Source organism: Copadichromis virginalis, linkage group LG9, assembly GCF_057382275.1.
Source record: "Copadichromis virginalis isolate Kocher_CV1m ecotype Utaka linkage group LG9, C_Virginalis_male_GT1.1, whole genome shotgun sequence".
In the NCBI taxonomy this organism is placed as follows: domain Eukaryota; kingdom Metazoa; phylum Chordata; class Actinopteri; order Cichliformes; family Cichlidae; genus Copadichromis; species Copadichromis virginalis.
In genome coordinates, this window is record NC_140626.1 from 25,628,780 (window position 1) to 25,648,190 (window position 19,411).

At 39.8% G+C, this 19,411-nt stretch overlaps 2 protein-coding genes across 4 annotated transcripts; one reads left to right on the forward strand and one right to left on the reverse strand.

The window, feature by feature from the left end:
* Positions 1 to 206: 206 nt before the first annotated feature.
* Positions 207 to 5,800, reverse strand: cops5 (COP9 signalosome subunit 5). 2 transcript variants are annotated; one of them, XM_085468468.1, is made up of 8 exons: positions 5,735 to 5,800; positions 4,776 to 5,010; positions 3,925 to 4,053; positions 3,454 to 3,519; positions 3,134 to 3,219; positions 2,882 to 2,993; positions 2,041 to 2,189; positions 207 to 497 (listed from the first exon to the last, which is right to left on the reverse strand). In XM_085468468.1, the coding sequence occupies exons 2-8, from the start codon at positions 4,959 to 4,961 to the stop codon at positions 407 to 409; spliced, it is 819 nt and encodes a 272-aa protein (XP_085324594.1). In that variant the 5' UTR covers positions 4,962 to 5,010; positions 5,735 to 5,800; the 3' UTR covers positions 207 to 406. The 2 variants fall into 2 exon arrangements, with proteins under 2 accessions (XP_085324594.1, XP_085324593.1); XM_085468467.1 differs by lacking the exon at positions 5,735 to 5,800 and adding an exon at positions 5,266 to 5,577.
* cspp1a (centrosome and spindle pole associated protein 1a) lies at positions 5,763 to 19,357 on the forward strand. 2 transcript variants are annotated; one of them, XM_085468461.1, is made up of 30 exons: positions 5,763 to 5,823; positions 6,514 to 6,589; positions 6,697 to 6,780; positions 6,900 to 6,997; positions 8,628 to 8,708; positions 9,111 to 9,212; positions 9,451 to 9,794; positions 9,912 to 9,989; positions 10,606 to 10,691; positions 10,793 to 10,889; positions 11,360 to 11,399; positions 11,612 to 11,940; positions 12,024 to 12,148; positions 12,734 to 12,821; positions 13,060 to 13,171; positions 13,261 to 13,411; positions 13,516 to 13,617; positions 13,728 to 13,786; positions 13,939 to 14,085; positions 14,160 to 14,300; positions 14,383 to 14,481; positions 14,567 to 14,624; positions 14,715 to 14,841; positions 15,628 to 15,752; positions 17,384 to 17,518; positions 17,593 to 17,627; positions 17,759 to 17,822; positions 18,341 to 18,420; positions 18,505 to 18,616; positions 18,835 to 19,357. In XM_085468461.1, exons 3-30 carry the CDS (start codon positions 6,735 to 6,737, stop codon positions 18,960 to 18,962), a joined length of 3,189 nt encoding a protein of 1,062 aa, XP_085324587.1. In that variant the 5' UTR covers positions 5,763 to 5,823; positions 6,514 to 6,589; positions 6,697 to 6,734; the 3' UTR covers positions 18,963 to 19,357. The 2 variants fall into 2 exon arrangements, with proteins under 2 accessions (XP_085324587.1, XP_085324588.1); XM_085468462.1 differs by lacking the exons at positions 17,384 to 17,518; positions 17,593 to 17,627; positions 17,759 to 17,822; ... (1 more) ...; positions 18,505 to 18,616; positions 18,835 to 19,357 and adding an exon at positions 15,870 to 16,022.
* Positions 19,358 to 19,411: the final 54 nt, after the last annotated feature.

Below are 19,411 nucleotides of genomic sequence, written 5' to 3' on the forward strand. Positions count from 1 at the left end.
TTGTGCTGAATCAGGGCTATGTGTGAAAAGATGCCGCCGTGCCTTGGGCATTGAGAATATAATATTATGCATTAAAGAGTAAACATTTGGACAGCAGTGTACATCTAATCCACCTTCCACTGAAACCGATCACTGTCCCAGCTACACTTTGCCTTATATAAAACAAAGAAACAAAGAAACAAAAAAAAACCAAAAACACAAAATGCTGCTTTTTTTAAGTTTTATTTTTTGCACGTGTCTTCTAATTCTTACCTACATGAAGGAAAAATGAATAGAAAAGCACTCCCAAGAGAAATAACAGATGATGCTACTCTTAGCAGTTAAACATACACCATGAATCAGTAAGCACCGGGCATGCACAAGAACACATTTCCAGGTGTAATTCAAATGGCCTTGTGGCTGAGGTTTAATTGCCAGACGTGTTGATTTGATTGAAGAGTTTGTCCTTAATGACTTGAGACATCAGACCATGAATCGCTTCTATGGTTGTCTTGCAGCTAAAATAAACCACAGAGAGAAATGAAGATCAGCATTTAATCCAGGGGGGAAAAAAGAAAAGGAAAACAGATGCAGCATAAAGGGATATGACATTTAAAGTGGTGTCAGCAGACTTTTTAAAGGTAACGTTGCTGTTTGCAGACATTCGTAGTGGGTGTATGTATCAGATATCACTGAAACTAAAGCTACTTTCGACTGCACTCGTATTCACGAGGGGTCGCCACAGCAGGTAGCTCGCCGTGTGTGATTTGGCCTTCCTGTGTCTTATCCTGAAACCGGGGATGTTTAGCTTGACAGCTGAAGGTTTAAACCACTACATTATAGAGCCACTAAAAGATGAAACTGAAACTGAAACCACTATCAACATTATTTGCCCTGATGAAACCCGTTTTTTAAATTCATGTGGATATAGTACAAGTGTAGCATTTACTTCATTGTTTAGTTTAAATATTTAATAATAAAAAAGTGAAAAAAAAGGTTTTTCAGCAGAAGTTTGTTTTTAAAAAATACTTATTCTAACATATTCTGTGTATTCAAATTACGTATTTAAACAGTTATAACCTATTATTGTAATGTGCATAACAAATTCATAATATAGTAACGTGTTACTTAGACTCTATATGTCATTCCTAATATGCCTCTATGTTGTCAATACAAACAATTGCTGAAAGAAACTGTTTTAAATCTCTCTATATAGCATCATTATCACCTTCAGATCAATCTATTGACCCTGAAGGAGAGGTCAGAGGTCAAATATGACATGATATTTTAAATCCTTATATGGTGCTTTTTATACCACACTTGTAAGAATCATAGCTTCTAAGTTATAAGGCTTTTTGTCAATTTTCAGGCAATAAATCATTAAGTTGACCTTGAAGGCCTGAGTGGATGTAAGGAAAATCTTAATGGATTGTTACCATGATGCCACCTTACACCCCAACAAAGTTTATCTAAATGAATTCAAACATTTTGAAGCTGTTTGCACACAGAAAGAATGACACACGAAAATGCTCCCAAAAACATGACCACCTTGGCGGAGTTCATAAAGACATTACTGAGCTGGATTCTATTAGAAACTATATCAAGAAATTTGAAATAGCCAAATGGGGTCAGTTTGCATAATAACTGATTAAAAAGTATCTTAAAGCACTGAATTATTACTGCTAAGCAACACTGGTCTGATTAAGAAACAAATTTTAGATTAATTTAGCAACAAACACAAAAATAAACTACTGTCCTTAACACCTAATCAATGCCAGATTTAAAAAAGACTGACATTTAATTTGAGGATGTGATAAAAATACTGCTCGAAATAAAAGAAAACAAGCCAGTTATAAGGTCAGTGGAAAAAATAATATATATCACACAAGTAGAAAATATGATTACATAATTGAAAGCAACACCACTGACCACTTTATTCATCTAGTGGGATATTATTTATACATTTACAGTCATATTATATCATACTTAAGTTACAGTGCCCAAAATAAATTAAGCTGACATTTAATTTTACTAAAGCATTCTATCGAAAATAAAACCCACCTGTCTCGTGTTGCTTTGGCCAGTTTGTCCTCAGACTTTCTGTCGTGTGTGTCTAATCCGAGCATGAAGCAGCCTCTGCCCAGCTGGGCCTCCGACTGCTCCAGCTTCTCTGACAGGTCGAACACCTGGCCCGTGGTGTAGTCCGAGTTCTGACCATGCAACACACAAACACACAGAAACTGACTCATGCACAATTTGCCACTAAAAGCTTGATAACAGATTTTCCTTTTTTTTTCTTTTTTTGCAGAATGGCAACAAATATGTCTAAAAAGCCAGAGGAACACTTTATGGGTTGTGGTGAATGAAAAGAAGTCAGTGAAAGGTTTGCTTAAGGTGAGGCCGTGTTTATGGTAGAAAAGGTAATTAAAACACAATGACAAGGGAGGCCCCTGGCTGGGGTGACAGTGTAGCAACTGACAAAGCCCGTCACCCATAAAGCAGCCCGTTCTTGACATCTAGTCAATTCATCTTCATCCAAAACGCCAAAAAACCAACTGTTTGGACAAGCCTGATGCCTATTTAGACTGTTTAGTCAAGCTCAGGACAGAGTTCCTGCATCCACAATGCAAATTTACATGAGGGGCAAACGAACAGCAAGGGGGAAAAGGAGCATCATGGAGTCGGCTCCAGCTTTAATACTTATCTCCATTGTGAAAAAAAGTTCATGTACAGCTTATTACTAAAATCAACAAACACGGACGCTTAGCTAATAAGCAGCAATAAATCATGACATCACAAGCTGGTGACCACATGTCTAAATGAGTTATAGAGTAATAATTAACCATAAATCAAAATGTCAAACAAATAGCAAACATTTTGATTTTTGAAATGCCCTACATACCGTGAGGAGACTTGAAGAACTTAAGGTATTAACCCAATATTTATTCCAAAGGAGTTCCAGGAGCTTTCTATCGAGGGAGGACTTAAAGTAAGTAACCTCCAAGGCGTAATACCTAAAAAGGAGAGCGACAGAGAAAAAAGAAGCGCATATGCAAGTACTGAAAATAAAGTAAACAATAAAAAATGTGTGATACGGTACATGCTACACAAGTATTTGATCCGGTACAATACTGTAGCAAATATAAATACTCACTGTTTACAGTGTACACCAAAGTCTTCAATCTTGTTCAGGGGGATAGTCTGATATTCTGAGGGTCCCTCATCAGGGGGTTTGTAACCCTAAAAATCCAAAAAGGAAATACTAAGTACTTACTACAGTAATAAGGAATTAAGAATACAGAGTGACTGAAAAAAAATTATAAATATATTCTTAACAAATACACAACAATAAAATCAGTATATAAAAATGTCTCAAATAATCAAATACAGCTATGCACAAGAAGAATGAAAAAACAGATATTTTGTGATTTTACTAAAGACCAAAGAGGACTGCTGCTAAAGTCTTTGCTTTACCTTCGGGTAGGTTCTGAAGGCACCGAGGTTGACTTTCCCTGCAGAAATAGTCCGAGTGGGATCAATCTATAGGAAGCAAGATACAGTAGAACAGGAAAACAGAGTCAGGGGTCACACAAACCTCTAGGGACTACTCAAATGTGGCCACCAGGAGCCTTTTTACTGGGGCTGTCAGTGTGCTGAAAATACACACTTAATTACATGACGCCCCTGGCATTTAAGCGCCGCTAAACCAAATGAAGTGTAAATAGCAAATGTGGTTGTAATAGCAAAATATTCATCAGTACTACATGCAAATCTACAACTCATCCATCAGTAATCTTCCCCCCTTCTCAGTTACACCCACATTAATGGGATGTGGGATATGGGATAAGCTCCATTTGAAAAGTGGGAAAGTAGAAGTCACAGTTAAAAAAACAAACAAAAAGCCATTAGCTTCAAAATAAAACTGGTTACTATTTCCCATCTTACCACAACAGCCACAAAAGGCTCCTGAAACTGTTGGTTGAGCATCTGGGTGCTGACATCTATGCCGGAGAGCCAGCATCCATAGCCTGGATGACTGTGGTACCAGCCTATCGCATTCTCCAGCCGGCCAACCTGAGGAATTGTAGATAATATAAAATCATATCTTCTTTAGAGCAGTGTAAGATGTCAGTAACATGATTGTATTTGACACAGTTTGCAGTTTTTATCCTTATCTAAAGTAGCATTTTCCTATCTTTCCTTTTTCTTTTAAGAAAAAAATATCTCCACATTCGTGTAGTCACTTGAATTCATTAGAGTATTGGATAGTGTATGTTAAACAGGGACTGGAGAAACCTCATAACATAGTACAATTTACACAAAACTTTACAATTATTCCTAGATAATATAAAAGAGTGCAAATCATATTAACCTTATAATATATTTATACTGTATTCCTGCTTCTTGGGTTGCAACATTAACTACAATAAAGTGCTTGAAAATAGGTTAGAGGTAAGTAATCGTATACTCAGCATGGGAAAAGGCAGACAAATGTGGTTATATATGGTTATCAGAATATTAATACTATCAAAAGACAGTAATGCTTCAAATAATCCCTTTATAGTTTGTAAAAATCTTATTGATATTAAGTTAAAGATTTTTCTAAAGCAGCTGAAACACCCTTCCTTAAGTAAAAAAAAAAAATGGTTGTAAGCCAGTGACATTCACAGAAAGTATTAAGTTAATGTCTCAGATGAAATCAAGTCTGATTTTATTTAGGCTATAGTTCGGTTCCTTCTTTCTAAGTCATAATTCAAACACGATGCTCTTTATGTGCGTGGAAGTCAATGTCCCACCTGTTTGGCATTTTCAATATAGGCAGCCATGTATTCATAGGCTGCCGCCTGGGCGTTAACTCTGGTCTCTGTGCCCTCCACGGGCAAAGCAAAGCTGTCCATGATGATCATGGTTTCACCGTCCACCTTTCCCAGCATGAGGCCCATCACCTCCAGGTTTCCTCCAGATCTGGCATGCATTACCATCTTCAACAGGGCCAAAGCTGAGATTTTGCAGTACTTGAAGTAGTGGTGACTAAAAGGTGAACAATGACAAATGTATTTGTATTGATGTTAGATAATATTAAGCAGTGCGTATATTGTAGATACACATCCAGTTTGCTGTACTGCTACTAACATAAAGACCGGTTTGCTAGTTTGTAGCTAAGCTACCACTAATGTTCCAACAATAAACTACCAACGAACACCATTTAATACGAATACGGCAGCTCAGCAATCACCTAAATACTTAGACAGAAACCTAAATACCACAATGTTGTTTTGCACCCACTCTTTCGTCCATGGTTTCGCAGCGAGGATTTCTTGTTGTTGCTTTTTGTCATATTTGTAAATTTCATCAATGCTCTGAACTTCCTGCATGCTGTTAGACAGCTCCCATGTTTTCTGAGCCGTATTGCTCCCCGCCATGTTAATAATGTATCCAAGCAAAACCCGAGCCGTAAAAAAACCCGATTTTTTTCTTTAAATAAGGGAAGAAGTGCTGTATTTCTCCCCCAAAGATTTTGATAACGTTTTAGGAGCTGATAGCCACTCGCTCAAGGAGCCATGACAGTGAGCGATACCAACGCAACAAAGTGAAATCGACGGGGACGTTCGTTTTCATATTACACATATTTACCACTGATGTGTTTATTTGTTATATGCCATCTCTTAACACTACAACGCAATGATATATGGTGATATTGCATTCATTAATCATATTTGTATCTTATTTATTACTCTTATTAGAATATATTTACCCCTGTGACGGAAGCCATGGTTTAGTCCTGCGACGACGTCAAACTAACTTCTGGGGACGCACTGACATCTAGCGGCGCTTTTTAGAAAGGTACCTACATCTATTTGTCAGGGCTTTTTTCTTAGAGCCTCAGCACTGTACTGGGAGCTGAAGTATTTAATGAGTCAATAAAACTGAAGCTAGTATTCAATAATTAGGCAATACTATTCTGGAGGAAGGCCGTAGCTAGTAAGTTAAAGGGCTATTAATTAGCCTAAAGGGCTGCTGGGTAAGGCTAGATGGTATCATTTTTAGACAACAGCAGTATGTTAAGTTTATTAACATGTTGTTAATAAACTTTGCCTGGTTTTATGTTGTTTAAAGACGATTAAAAAGAAACAGAAAATTCAGATCCTAGTGTTAAATATTGCAGAGTTATTAAAGACTTAACATTTGGACTATATTAGACATATTTTTCTAGAATGTTTGTGTTAGATGTGTTTGCTAGCCTCTCCCAGGAGAAGGTTTGTGTCATGGTTGCCCATGGCAACGGAATGACGCTTTGGGCTCGCTGTGAAAGATCGGTCGGATAGGTTTGAGCTGTGTGTGGAAATTTAAGAATTATTGATATATATCGTGTTATTTGGTCTTGTTATTTGTCTAGCCAGAGTTACATCCGAACTTTAAAATAGACGCGCATGTTCATATACCCCATTATGGGGTATATAAACATTAAGTCCAGTGTTTGCCTTATTGGGTGTATTGTGTATCACGATTGGACGTTTTTTTTTTTTTGAGAAGCATGAAGAAAAAACTCCCCGCCATATGTGATCAAGGACTTGCGAAGCAACGTTTATAGGTGTAAACTAATCAACCGGTGAGTAAAAACAAACAAACAAGCAAACAAACAAACAAAGGAATTCTTTTAATCACATGTTGCTTTTTAATAAACAAATCGGTGTTTCAGCGAGTTTTTCTCCACAGTCAGGGTCAGATGGTGCAAATTACACAATGCTGTAAATATGACTTCAGCAGCAGCTCTAGGAGTAAACCCCAATCCCGACAGAGGTACTGTACAAGGCTGTAGTAGTGAATTGGCTGCATTATTTAAGCCTGTAGTGTTTAGTGAATAGTTTCCTGTTTTTATTGTACAGTCTACTCTATATACCGTATGCCGTATTTCCCAGGTATTGGCTTAAGCCATCTGCTGGGTACCGAGTATGAAAGGAAGAAGCAGAAACTTCAGCGGGAGCTCCAGCTGGACTACAGAAACTATATATCCAGGGTGTGACGACGCAAAATAAATAAATAAATAAATAAATAAATAAATAAATAAAATAAAAATCTGAACATGTATAGATAAAATAATATATAGTTCATTTAGCCAAAACAATAGGAATTTACTGTTACATCAGGCATATAATTATATATAACCTATAAGAAAAGGTCTTAAATAAATCAGAATAGCTTATTAAAATAAAATTTAAAAAACATGCCAAGACAAACTGGCTTAGTGAGGTAAAAGATGCACAATTTAAAAGAACAAAAAAAAAAAAAAGCAATCTCAATATAAAAAAAGAGAAATAAACAACAGAGCACCACACAAAGGCATTAGAGTATAAACCTTTTACTGAGTTATTTTCATTCACTGTTGTAATAAATTGTTAAATAGTAGACTAAACATTATATGAAAAATAATTAACCTAAAGTCAGAACATCAAGTTAGATAAAACTGGAAATCTTTGCTTTATGTAAGTGCCACCGAAGTGAAAATTTGTAGCTCACTGTAGAAGGAAAAGCACAATGAATCACAGTCACAATGAAATTTCAACAGCTGATTACTTATATTAAGATAATAATTTTATGTATTGCAAGTTTTTTTAAGCTTATGCTGAATTATTAAAAAAAAAAAATTGGTGTCCGATTAACATAGATTAAATATGTGCTAATTTGCATACATATCCAATTGACAGAATGGAATAAAACACCTAAATGTGCATTTTAGACATTTCCTTTTTATTAGTGTTACATTTAAGACTTAATAAATCTTAAATCCTAATCTTAAAATTGTCTGGAACACGGGAACTTGTTATCTGGAATGACATATCAGAAATCGTTACGAAAATACATTCACCAGCCACTTTATTAGGTATACCTTCCTAACGCCACATTAGAACCATTTTGGCAATCTAAATGGCATAGATTGAACAAGATTTTGCCTTATGACATGGTGGAGTGTTTTCCTGCTGAAATCAGCTATCGGACGATGGATACTCATGGTCATACAATGATGGCCATGGTCAGCAACAATACTCACGTAGGCTGTATATACGTAGTATCATCAGTTGGTACTAAAGGGCCCAAAGTCTGCCAAGAAAACATCCCACACACCATTACACCACCACTATCTGCTTTAGCTTATCTACTTCAAGGTTCACATGGTCTTCTGCATACCTTGGTTGTAACAAAGGGTTATTTGAGTTACTGTTTGCTTCCTATCAGTTTGAAGCAATCATTGCTATTCTTCCCTTATCTCACCTCTGGCATCAACAAGACATGTTCACCCAGAGAACTACTGCTCCCTGGATTCAGACTGACCCAGTAGATCAGCAGTTTCTGAAATACTCAGACCAGTCCATCTGTCACCGGCAACTATGCCACATTCAAGTAGCTTAGATCACCTTTCTTCCCCATTCTGATGCTTGATTTGAGCTTCAGCTGATCGTCTTCACCCTGTCTACATGCCCAAATGCACTGAGCTGCCGCCATGTGATTGGCTGATTTTGTATTTGCATTAATGAGCAGCTGAAAAGGTTTACCTAGCAAAGTGGCTGGTGAGTTTATGTCTGTGTTTAACTAAGTTGCCTCTGTGTTGCATTTGCGTACACACAGCAAATCTCTTATTCTTCCTGCAGAAAACGGATCTGAAAAGTAAAGAGCCTCAACAACAACTTGATGGAGTGTCACTACCGATTGATGAGAGGATATCTGTAAAGGTGTGCCTGCATTCATTCAGTCATCAAAGTAGAGCTTTAGCTCTTCAGCTAGAACTGATACAAACTGCTGACTGCACAGTGCTGCGCGCTTCATGGCAACTGATTTCCTTTATATAAGACCGTGAACTTACAAACAAAAGTTAAGAGGGATTTCAGGCGTCTATATGTGCACGACAAGCTGAATGTTGATAAGTATTGATGCAAGCATTTTTGAAATATTGAGGCAAAAAATATAGCCTTAACCTCATCGTCACTCGAATGTGTGCAAGCAGAAATATGTATCTTCTTTTGATAGAAGATGGTATTCTTTAAGTTTTGTATTTCCTTAAATTCTAAGTGTCACATGAGCTTAACTGAGCGGTGTGGCTGCTTGACTCTGACTTTTTGTTTTTTCTCTTGCAGGAAAAACTGAGAGAGGAGAGAAATAAAGAATACAACCTCTTCCTCCAAGAACAAGCTCAAATCAGAACGGTAAAGAGGAGAACGTCTTCTGTCAGTCCCAAGGTAAGAAGACTGATGACTCAATAGGCAGATCGTGCACAATAACGCTAGTGTGTTTGGTGCAATAATCCATGCAATTTTTATAGCACACTTTAAAGGATTCTCTATCAGTAGAAATGCTTCTCCATTTATCAGGTAGATACAGCTCACTGAGTACTTGAAAGACAAATAACGAAAAGCACTCTGTTACAAAGTAAATCTTTTTTCACATTGAATTTCTTCCTCACATTTTCATTTTCAGCCTGGACAGATTCACGCTTCAGATGGCTTGAAAATTTCTCCCCCAGCCTCTCCCCTGTCATCCCCTCACAAACATACCCACACAAACATAGTCCCCAGTCACAATGAGAGGAAAGATGCTTCCGCTCTGACCGAGGTGTTCAACGATGGAGAAATCAGGAGTCCAGTTCAGAGGCGGCGAAGACGCTGGCAAATCTTCAGAGCAGAGCCCTACAGCTCTGAAGATGAGCTAAACACAGACAGAGGGGATGAGTTTGATTTGAGATACAGGAGGAGGAACGACAGGCACACTCAAGAGCCTGGGTACAAAGAGGAGATGACAGCGCAAGAGTGCAGAGTGAAGAAGTATCCTTTTTTTTCTGGAAAATGATTTGAATTACTGGTAGTTTCATCCGTTACCATATAAATGAGATCAGATTGCTCCTCTGCCAAATTTCACTGTCCTGTCTGTTTCTATGGCAGGGCTTCTCAGGACATAAAGGAGACAGCGGCTCCTACAGTTTCTCATCAGAAGACCAATGACACAATTTGGAAGTCTGAGTAAGCAAGTTTATGTTTTTTGACCCCTGCTTCTAGAAAGCTGTTAATGATCTCAGCTCCTAACTGTACACTAGCAATAATGTTAGCTCATAAATGCTTTGCCCTGGGCAAAAGGTTTTGCAGCAATGTGATTTATGATGATGAAACAGTGGTCACATATAGACAAGGGCAGCCAACAACATCCCCCTGGAAAGTCTCATAAATTTTCAGAATCAATACCATCAGTACCATAATTGATTATACTGGTATCTGCTGCCATATTCAGTTATTGCTCTTCAACACTTTTGCCTGCTGTTGCATTTCATTGTTCCTGAACTACATTCAGTAACCTGGTAACATGAGGTGCTGTGATAGAGAGTGAGCCTTGGCCCTTTTCCAGGCAAAAAATTGCTCACCCTAGAGTTTATCAGAAGAGCTGGATTGATGAAGCACAAGCCTTTGCTCTCTGTCTCTGAGTTATAGCCCTCAAAGCTCTGCAGCCACTGTGTGACATAAAATCGTAGCTGGGTGTGGCTTAAAGAGGAAGTTATTGCAGTGATGTTACCCTTACATGCTGTCAGTAATTGGGTGACTCTTATGGAGAGTCCTGTTCTGTTTGTGTATCTGTATTCAATAGTGTTCAAGTGCCAGCCAGCATGAAGATGGCTGCAAGATCTGCTGTCAGGAAGGATAAGGCTGATTTTGCTACTGGACTGTTGATAGGTAAAAACATTCTTACTACACAGATAATAAATGCAATTTATCAATTAAAGTCATATTTCAGAACTTAAGCAGTATTTTAATGACTCTACGTCTTGATGCAGGAATAACAGAAGAGCAGGAGACAACTCAGATGAGGAAAGAACAATACAGGCAGGAGTTACTGAGACAAATTGCTGAAAAGCAGAGGAAGAAGATGGAGTAAGTATTTATTCTCAAAATCATCATTTTCATCAGAGTCCTTTAAGCTAGCTCAACCCTTATGATCTACAAAGCATGAAATCAAACTACTGATCGCTGGTCACCTCTCTTCTTAACTTAGAAAAGACCTGTCGAAGCTAGGTTAAGAAGAGAAGTGATGAGAGTTAGAAGGGGCAAGGATGAGATGGTTTGGACATGTGGAGAGGAGGGATAGCACATATATTGGACGAAGGGTGTTGAAGATGAAGCTGCTAGGCAGGAGGAAACAAGGAAGACCACAGAGAAGATTTCTGGATGTCATGAAGGAGGACATGCGGAGGGGTGTGACAGAGGAGGATGCTAGGGATAGGGTGAGATGGAGGCTGTTGATCATGTTGTTGAGACCCCTAAAGGGAGCAGCTGAATAAAAAAGAAGACATAGAAAACAACATCAAGCCTGTGACGTTGTTCTGTCCTTTTTTTCTCTTTAGGGAGAAAAGACTTGAGCTGAGAGTTGACCCTGAGAAAGAGGTAGGAGAATAGCATTAAAAGATCTGGCTAGCAAAACCTTTAAACAGCAGAAACATAATGTTTGTGTCAGGTCTGGATTTGTTATTATAACTTTCATAGGTTGTGGAGTCTTGGAGAAATTTCTTGAAAGAAGTACCACCTAATCTTATCCTCGATATATATGTTGTCTTTCTTTGATGATTGTGTTCTGGACCACACGTAATCTGTTCCAGCCTGACCGAATACAGCAGCTAGGGTCTGTGAATCGTCACTATAACAGCCTGAGCCAGGATGTTCTTCACAAGCTAGGAAAAGATCTAGAGGCCGAAGGGAAGCACCTAAATCCCAGTCTTGAAAATGGCAAACCCACTGAGAATGCAGATGAGAGAGCCCCCCCAGGAAAGTCCCAGGTGGACTTGATTACAGCTCTCAGACAACTGTCTGGGAAGACTGTGCCTTCAAATGGGATGGAATTACCGCAAGGTGTCCCCTCACTGGACTATTTTAGTGAGGACTACCACAGAGACTTCTCAAACATCCTAGGAGAGGTGACCATCCCAAGGTAGCTCACATTTGCTTCGATTAAATGAATAAAATTAGCAGCCCTGCTATACACTCACTGGAGTGTTGGTAACTCTGTTTCAGGGTTGCGAGTGTTGCTCCTCCTTTACCTCCCATTGTACCTCACAATTACAAGACTCCATATGATGCAGATTATTACTACTATGGAACCAGGAATCCATTAGATCCTCATCTTCCTCACAATCCAAGTAATGTAACTATCTGTTTCACAAATATGTATTTACTAAATGTTTCTTGTTTTTATCCACATTTTTTTTAGACTTATGTTGTTGATTATTGCTAGCAGTTTTTAAAGCAGACAACGACTGGTTTGATTTCAGTGTGGTGATGTTTAGATTGCTGGAGTTGAAAAACGTGTTGCTATCCAGTTTGTGTAAAGTCAACATTAAAAAGAAACTGCAACAACCTATTAACAAAATTAAAATAAACCCTTACATTTACTGTGATAGATGACCTGCTGCACTTAACGCAACTGTCACCTCCATGCAAATCATATGAATGTCGCTTTAAGCTTCAGAAAAGCTTAAAGCAACATTCATGAAAACAGTAATGTTACTGTTTCTCCTTTTCTACAGCTGAAGGCAACATTAATGATAATACTATATGCGAGTGGTGTGTTTGGTTACAGTTATTTCTTTTCTATTTTAATATTACTGCCAAATTCCTGCTCTTTATTTGAGCTTTGTTTGTGGCAGTCAGTGGCAGCAGATAGTTCATGAAGCTCTTGAATCGTGTGCATTCTTTATCTTATATTTTTGTATTTTCTACATCAGATGGTCTGCCCGGGGGGAATCGGCAGTCTGAGAATTCCAAGATTCTGTCTCAGAGAATGCGTCCTCTCAGATCCAGTGGCCAAAATGAGTCAGTGACCTTCCCAGCACCTTTGGAGTTTTTTTTTGTAAAACATGTTAATTTTTTCAGCATGTTGATGTTAATATAGATTTTATTCAGTAAAGCTGCATTAAATGCCCTCATCTCTGCTAGCAGCAACCCAGTAGATCTTTTCTCTCTTCCGGAAGAGGGTCTTCACAAACTGAATACTTATCACTACCTTCTGTACTTATATCTCCTTGCCATTTGCTACTCTGTCTGCTTCCAGAGAAACTCATCAACATGGAGCATCTGCTCTGGTTTTTGAAGAACTTCATGCAGAAAAGTCAAAGCAGAGGAGAGAGAGTGTACTGAGCTACCAAGAGACACTCAGACAGCAGGTACATTGTTATAGCTCCATGAAGAAACCACATGTTCTGTTATAGCGGTGTCATGGTTTCATCCTTTGAAAATTGTGTCTGGGGCCCAGATTAAAGAAAGAGAGGAGCACAGAAGACTAGAGAAAGAAGAAACAGCACGACTCAATGCCAAGATACAGGCTGAGATGAGGGCATACAACCCCTGGGGGAGAAGTGGAGGAGGAGGCGCTCCAATTAGAGACCAAAAAGGCAACCTTGTTAGTAAGTTTTATTGTAATGGTGTTCACCGGAGGCCAGATAATTTAATGTGTTTGATCAACAGATATTAATGTAACATGTTTTAATGAATGTTTTGCTGCCTTTAGGTGACCTGAATCACATGCACAGGATCAATGAGGCATCATATAGGAATCCTGTGCCCACTCCTGGCACTGAAACTAGTTCTCCCATTTCCCATCGACTAACAGGTAATGTTATCTTCCTAATATTTCAGTGGCTGTGCATTTTATATGCTTTGTAGATCTATAGCTTATGGCTTTCTGTCTTTTCTGTTTTAAATTGTTTTCACCTTTTACAGGTTTCAAGGATGAGACACTTCAACAGCAGGACAGTTACAGAGCAGCCCTGAAACAGCAGGTAGGTCCCGGGGCCTCAGTCTGTAGATGGATGATAGGAGAGGGTACTGATGAACTGCAGGATGAAATGAAATGCTTTTAGACTTACAGCAACCTGTATTCTCAACACTTTAAAAAAGTTGTAAATTAACTGTAACTGTGCATTTCAAACAGATAGAGGAAAACAAGAGAAAACAGCAAGAGGAAAGAGAACAGATTAGAATTGAGGAGACGAAAGAAGAGAAGAGGCTCGCCATGCAGAGGGCACGCTTACAGGAGGAATATGAGGAGGAGCAAAGGAAAGAGAAAAGGAGGACTGAGGTGATGAGCTTGTTTCTTTTATAAAGAGTCCTTCATCATTTCTCCTTCTTTATAGTTTTATCTACTCTCTGCAGCACAAGCTGAAAAACCAAGGCTGGATCCATGAAGCTGAAACACATCGCCAGAAGCAAGAAAAGGTGGTGATGCAGGAAAAAGAGACTAAGAAGGTACCTCAGACCACCAGGGTGGAGAAAGACTCACGGTTGAATTATGAGGTACAGTAAGCACGAAAAGACAGGAGTGCTATAGCTCACTGTGTCTTTGTCAAAGAATGACATTTTACTTGTTGTCCTGCAGAGGCAGCCCTCTCCGCCTATCCCAACCTTGCAGAAAAAGCTGGCAAATCTTGCGCCATATAGGCCCTCCTCTGTTTTGAGCCAGCGGTCATCCAGAACTGTGAGTAACTCATCGCAAAGATTGCAAATATTTTCACATTTTACCCTTTATGATAACTCTATAATAAAAAAACATGCATTCACAGAATCGCTCAGTGTCAGCACCGCACCACCGACCACCCGATGAAATTCCCAGCCAGCAGGGTAAGATTTGTCTTAACCTCTGTGCGTGCAAATCATAAACATTTATTTTTCTGATCCTTGCTCTGCCTTCACTCCCCTGTCATGCTTCAGATGATCAACAGGAAGTAATCAGAAAGCTGTCAGCCCTCCGTGGTTATCTGAGGAAAGAGCAGCGACAACTGGAGGTTCAGATGGGTCGCACGGATTCACACGAGACCCACTACAATCTGGTAAACAGGTACTGCAGTCAGGCAGCACTGAACAGCAGGGGGATGTGTGCAGGTATAACAGACCCAAAATAACAGGGATTTCTATCTTTTGTGCCAGGCTAATATTAAGACATTTAGAGACGCTGCTATGTTGAATTTAACCCAATTAACCCCCAGATGTTGTGAAGTGAAGACACAATACTAACTCTGGGCTGTTAAAGTGTGATCTTGATTTGATATTTGTAGTGAAGTATGTATTACTGTGCTTGGAAAAAATGAAGTGACCCATGTCTTTCCTCAGTGAATTGCTGTGGAGCACTACAGTAGCCATGTTGCTATTTAGAATATTCTCAACCCATTATTACCAAGCCCAGCACGATATGTCGAGTAACTGCATCCCTCCCTGCTAAATTACAGGAATGTTTTACAAGCCACTTGTTAATCTGTGCTTGTATTCAAGTTTACAGCAAATCATCTGAGAAATGCCTTTGAACTGGTGCCAGTCTCTGGGCTTTTCTTTTGTCACAGACTGCTCACACAGAAGGACCAGCGCTTTAGGGAACATAAAAGCTTTGGAATGTATTCAGCAAGTACAGGTCAAGCGTAATGCCCTCATTGTTTTATAGCAATGCAGAATTAATTTATGTCACTGCAGGGACAGTGCAGCAGGTGGAGCTAAATGGTATAGTTACTGTGCACAACTAGAAAGCATTTGGCATAGTGAACTGCTGCTACGTTTTCAGACAGACATCTGTTTGTTATTAGAGGTAGTTGTTCTGTTTAATTTGGGATTTTCCTCCTTTGCTCATGTGTAGAAGACGACCACATAGAGAATCTGCACATAGAGAAGCTGTCCTGTCTTCAGCTAGGAGTCCTTCTCCAGCTGATGCACATGCTAACAGGCAAAACATCAGGGAGTTCATCCAGCTTAAACACAGAGGTAATAAAAGACACAGCTTTGACACAGCTTTTAATGCTTCTTTGAACCACTGTTGTTCTTACAATGTACCAACCTGAAGTAAGTCTGATTTAATTTTCATTGCACAAATAATAATAGATTCAGGAATGTATTCACGGGAAGAGGCTGGCAAAGAAAAAGTGGGATAGTCGGAGAGCTGAAGAAAAGAGTACTGGAAGGCTAGGCGCACAGCAAAGAGAGAGGTGGCCCTGGCAAAGGAAAAGGCTTGTAGTGAGTTGTATGTGAGGCTGGACACTAAGGAGAACATGACTTGTAATGAATGACTAGGCAGAGAAATTGTGCTGGAAGAGATGTCCACCAGATTAGAGTGATTAAGTATAGAGGTGGAAATGTGCTAATGTGAAGAGAGTGTGTTGAGAAGATGGAAGGAGTACTTCGAGGAGCTCATGAATGAAGTTAATGACAGAAAGTGGATGAAAATGGAGTTAGAGAATCAGGAAGTGCAGAGAATCAGCAAGGAGGAAGTGAGGGCAACTCTGAAGAGGAAGGAGACGGGAGACATCGAGAGGTCTAGGAGCGAGGGCCGTGGACCTTTGAACAAGAGTGTTTAACACAATCTTGGAGAGTGAGGGGATTTCTGAGGAATGGAGATGAAGTGTAACCGTACCACTTTTAAAGAACGGGGTTGATGTGAAGAGAGTAACTACAGAGGAATAAGATGGAGAAGTGTAGAGAAGGACTGATTGAGTTGCACTCTTTGTGGATATCATAGGGTGCCTAGACAGGAACTCTGGTGCTGCATGAGGAAGTCCTGAGGGGCGGAGAAGTATGTGATGGTGGTGCAGGGCATGTAGGACAACAAGACAATAGTGAAGTGTGCGGTGGGAGTGACAGTTGGGGGGTGAAATTACATCAGAGATAGGCTCTGAGCCCCTTCTTGTTTCACTGGTGACAGAGAGGCTGACAGATGAGATCAGGCAAAAGTCTCTGTGGATGATGATGTTTGCAGACGATCACAGAAAAGATTCATGGATGAAGTGAAGGAGGACATGCAGGGGGTTGCTGTGACATAGGAGGATGCTAGAAATGGGGAGATGGAGGCAGATGATCCAATGTGGCGACCTCTAAAGGGAGCTGCCGAAAGAAGAAGAAGAAGAACAAATACGTCTAATAATGCTTTTCTTTTATTCTCAGTACTAAGCTACATAGAGGAAGTTAGTGTTTATTCTGTTTACAATCACTTTGGTCATGCTGTTCTTGTAAGTGTGGAGGACACCAAATGGTTTAGACTTTTAACTGGTGCTCTATCTCCCTTTATCTAAACCAAAACTTTAATCTCATGAGGTCATTTGAGGCCTCGGTCAGTGACGGACAGTTTGCCCATGTGTACAGTGAATCTCATGTAAGCTACCAAAGAAATGACTGGATGTGTTCCCAAACTGGAGTTTGAAACACACTCAGAGCTGCAAGCTGTAAAACCAACAAAAGAGGATAAAGGACTAGATGGGTTTTTTGGCTTCACTAAACACTTTTTTTGCTTTGTGTTTATTATTTTACTGATGCAAATATTTAATTTATTAGTCAATTGCTTTGCCTAGAGCTGCCCTATAGTAACAATCCCTGATGTGACGTAGCTTGCTTTTATCCTACAGGTACGACATCTCGTGAGGAGGTTCGAACCCTGTACCCTGACCCTCCCGCAGACACACAAAGTCTGGACATTCAGCAGCAGGCCCTTCTGCGTGAACAACAGCACAAAATCAGGCTAATGAGGAGACAGGAAGATGGTCAGTGAGCAAATACAAATCAGTTTCACCTCAAATGTTTGTCCTCTAACTCCTCCTTCTGTCTTCCTCTGTAGACTTCTTGGGCCGTCAACTAGGTCATTATTATCCTGTAAGTGATCAGCACATTACACAGTAACTATATTCTGCACTTTCACCCTGGCAGATAATTCAGTCTTGCATGGCTTAATTTTAATTGTAGAGATTTTATTGTTTTCTGTCTGCATTTGTGTCTCCTCCCAGATCAAGAACCCTGGACGTGCCACTCACAGAAACCCCATATTGCCATCAGAGAGTTCTTTTATTGGTGAGTTTGGCAGAATATGGTCCGTCTGTAAAAACAGTCTTTCTCATTTATTTCCCTTCTTGTGTTCACATGACTGGGGACACAATAGACTTTGAAAAAAAATCCCAAAAGCACCAGATGTTTTACATAAAGGTGACACGGTTTGGGAAGTCCTCTACATACAACCTCATAATACCTTTCTACGACACTCTGTGTGCCAGGCCAATTTAGCTCTTGGTTTCTCTGCCAGGCTAACTGTGGTGCGTGCCAGCCAGCTGTCTGTGTTGCAGCTGGTGCCAGTGCTAGTTGCAAGGTGACTACGCCAGCTGCAGGGTGGTGATAGCAGACTCCCAGAGCACAGGCAATTCGTACATTAGAGAAAAAAAGACTGATGGCTTTTGAATACTTTTGAAGCTCAGGGTTTTCTCACTATTTTCATATTATGCATGGATAAACGGAATAAAGTTTAGGTCCCTACCATCTGTTTGGCTGTAAAGACATTTGCAATTAATGATACATGGCAATTGGGTTTTTGTCAGGTTACAGTGGTGAGGCACGTGAGCAGAGATCCCTTCAACCATCAGCAGAGCACCAGGAGAGGACGGCACTTAACTATGATGTATGTCTGATATGCATCTTGTGTTTTACTAAGATCAAAAGGATCACCATCATTAAGATATCAAAGCTCTGTATATATTTACAGGAGGTGGCTGACAAGGGGGGTGATAATCTGCCAGCAGTACCCAGTCACAACAACCAGAACAAACGCCACATTACGAGGCCAGACTCCCACTCTGGTGATCACAGCGTAAAAGGTAAGACGAAAGAATTCACTACAGGAAGCATTTAAATGATCAGGCTTATAACTAGTATAGCAAGTGGGAGCTAATCTTAAACACCGTATAAATTAGTGAAACATAAAAATCGTGCCACTTTATATACTTGTTGGCTTTTAGCAACATGTGCAAATTTTAAGCGTTTTTTAGTATCACTGAAAAAAAAAAAGTGATGGATACGCCCCTGTACCCTACAGACTGGCTGCCCGGTGATGAAGCGGACATGTCGTCGCTGGGCTCTGCCATGGGGAGGCGTGTCTCTGTGGACACTGTTGCCACGGAACTGTGGCTGCGGCCCGGAACGTCAGACGCTGTAAAGCAGTGAGGCTGTAGCAACAGGATAAACAGGCGGATGGGAGCTCCACACAGACTTAAACACTGCATTGCACAGCTCCCATTGGTGGCTCTCTAAACTGGAAATGCACAGCCACCTTTTCTGCAAATGCAGGTGGGGGTTCTCATGAGAACTGATGTCCTTCCTGTGCAGTGCTTTACTGACTTACACTTTACTTGTGTGCTGTTTCTATTTGCTCTCATTGGAGACCAGAGTCTGTAAAAACATTAATGACTATTAGATCACAGAAGAAACAGTTAATACAAAACTCACTGTGGCCAATTCCTCTTTACCTTCTACATTTAGTACATTAGCATTTTGTAAAGGTGGGATTCAGTTAATGAATAAAGTCATGGTATTTTTGAGCAATAAAAATGTTACTGTAATGTTGTCCTGGCTGATCATTCTTAAACAGCTGGCAGCAACTGTAATTCAGTGAT

Coding starts and splice junctions, on each gene's coding strand:
- cops5 (XM_085468467.1), bottom strand. CDS start 5,402: ATGGCGGGGAGCAATACGGCTCAGAAAACATGGGAGCTGTCTAACAGC. Junction 2,994..3,133: donor TTTGGTGTACACTGTAAACA/GTGAGTATTTAT, acceptor TCTCCTTTTTAG/GTATTACGCCTTGGAGGTTA. Junction 498..2,040: donor GCCAAAGCAACACGAGACAG/GTGGGTTTTATT, acceptor GGTTTATTTTAG/CTGCAAGACAACCATAGAAG.
- cspp1a (XM_085468461.1), top strand. CDS start 6,735: ATGACTTCAGCAGCAGCTCTAGGAGTAAACCCCAATCCCGACAGAG. Junction 14,842..15,627: donor CACTACAATCTGGTAAACAG/GTACTGCAGTCA, acceptor GCTCATGTGTAG/AAGACGACCACATAGAGAAT. Junction 15,753..17,383: donor CATCCAGCTTAAACACAGAG/GTAATAAAAGAC, acceptor TTTATCCTACAG/GTACGACATCTCGTGAGGAG.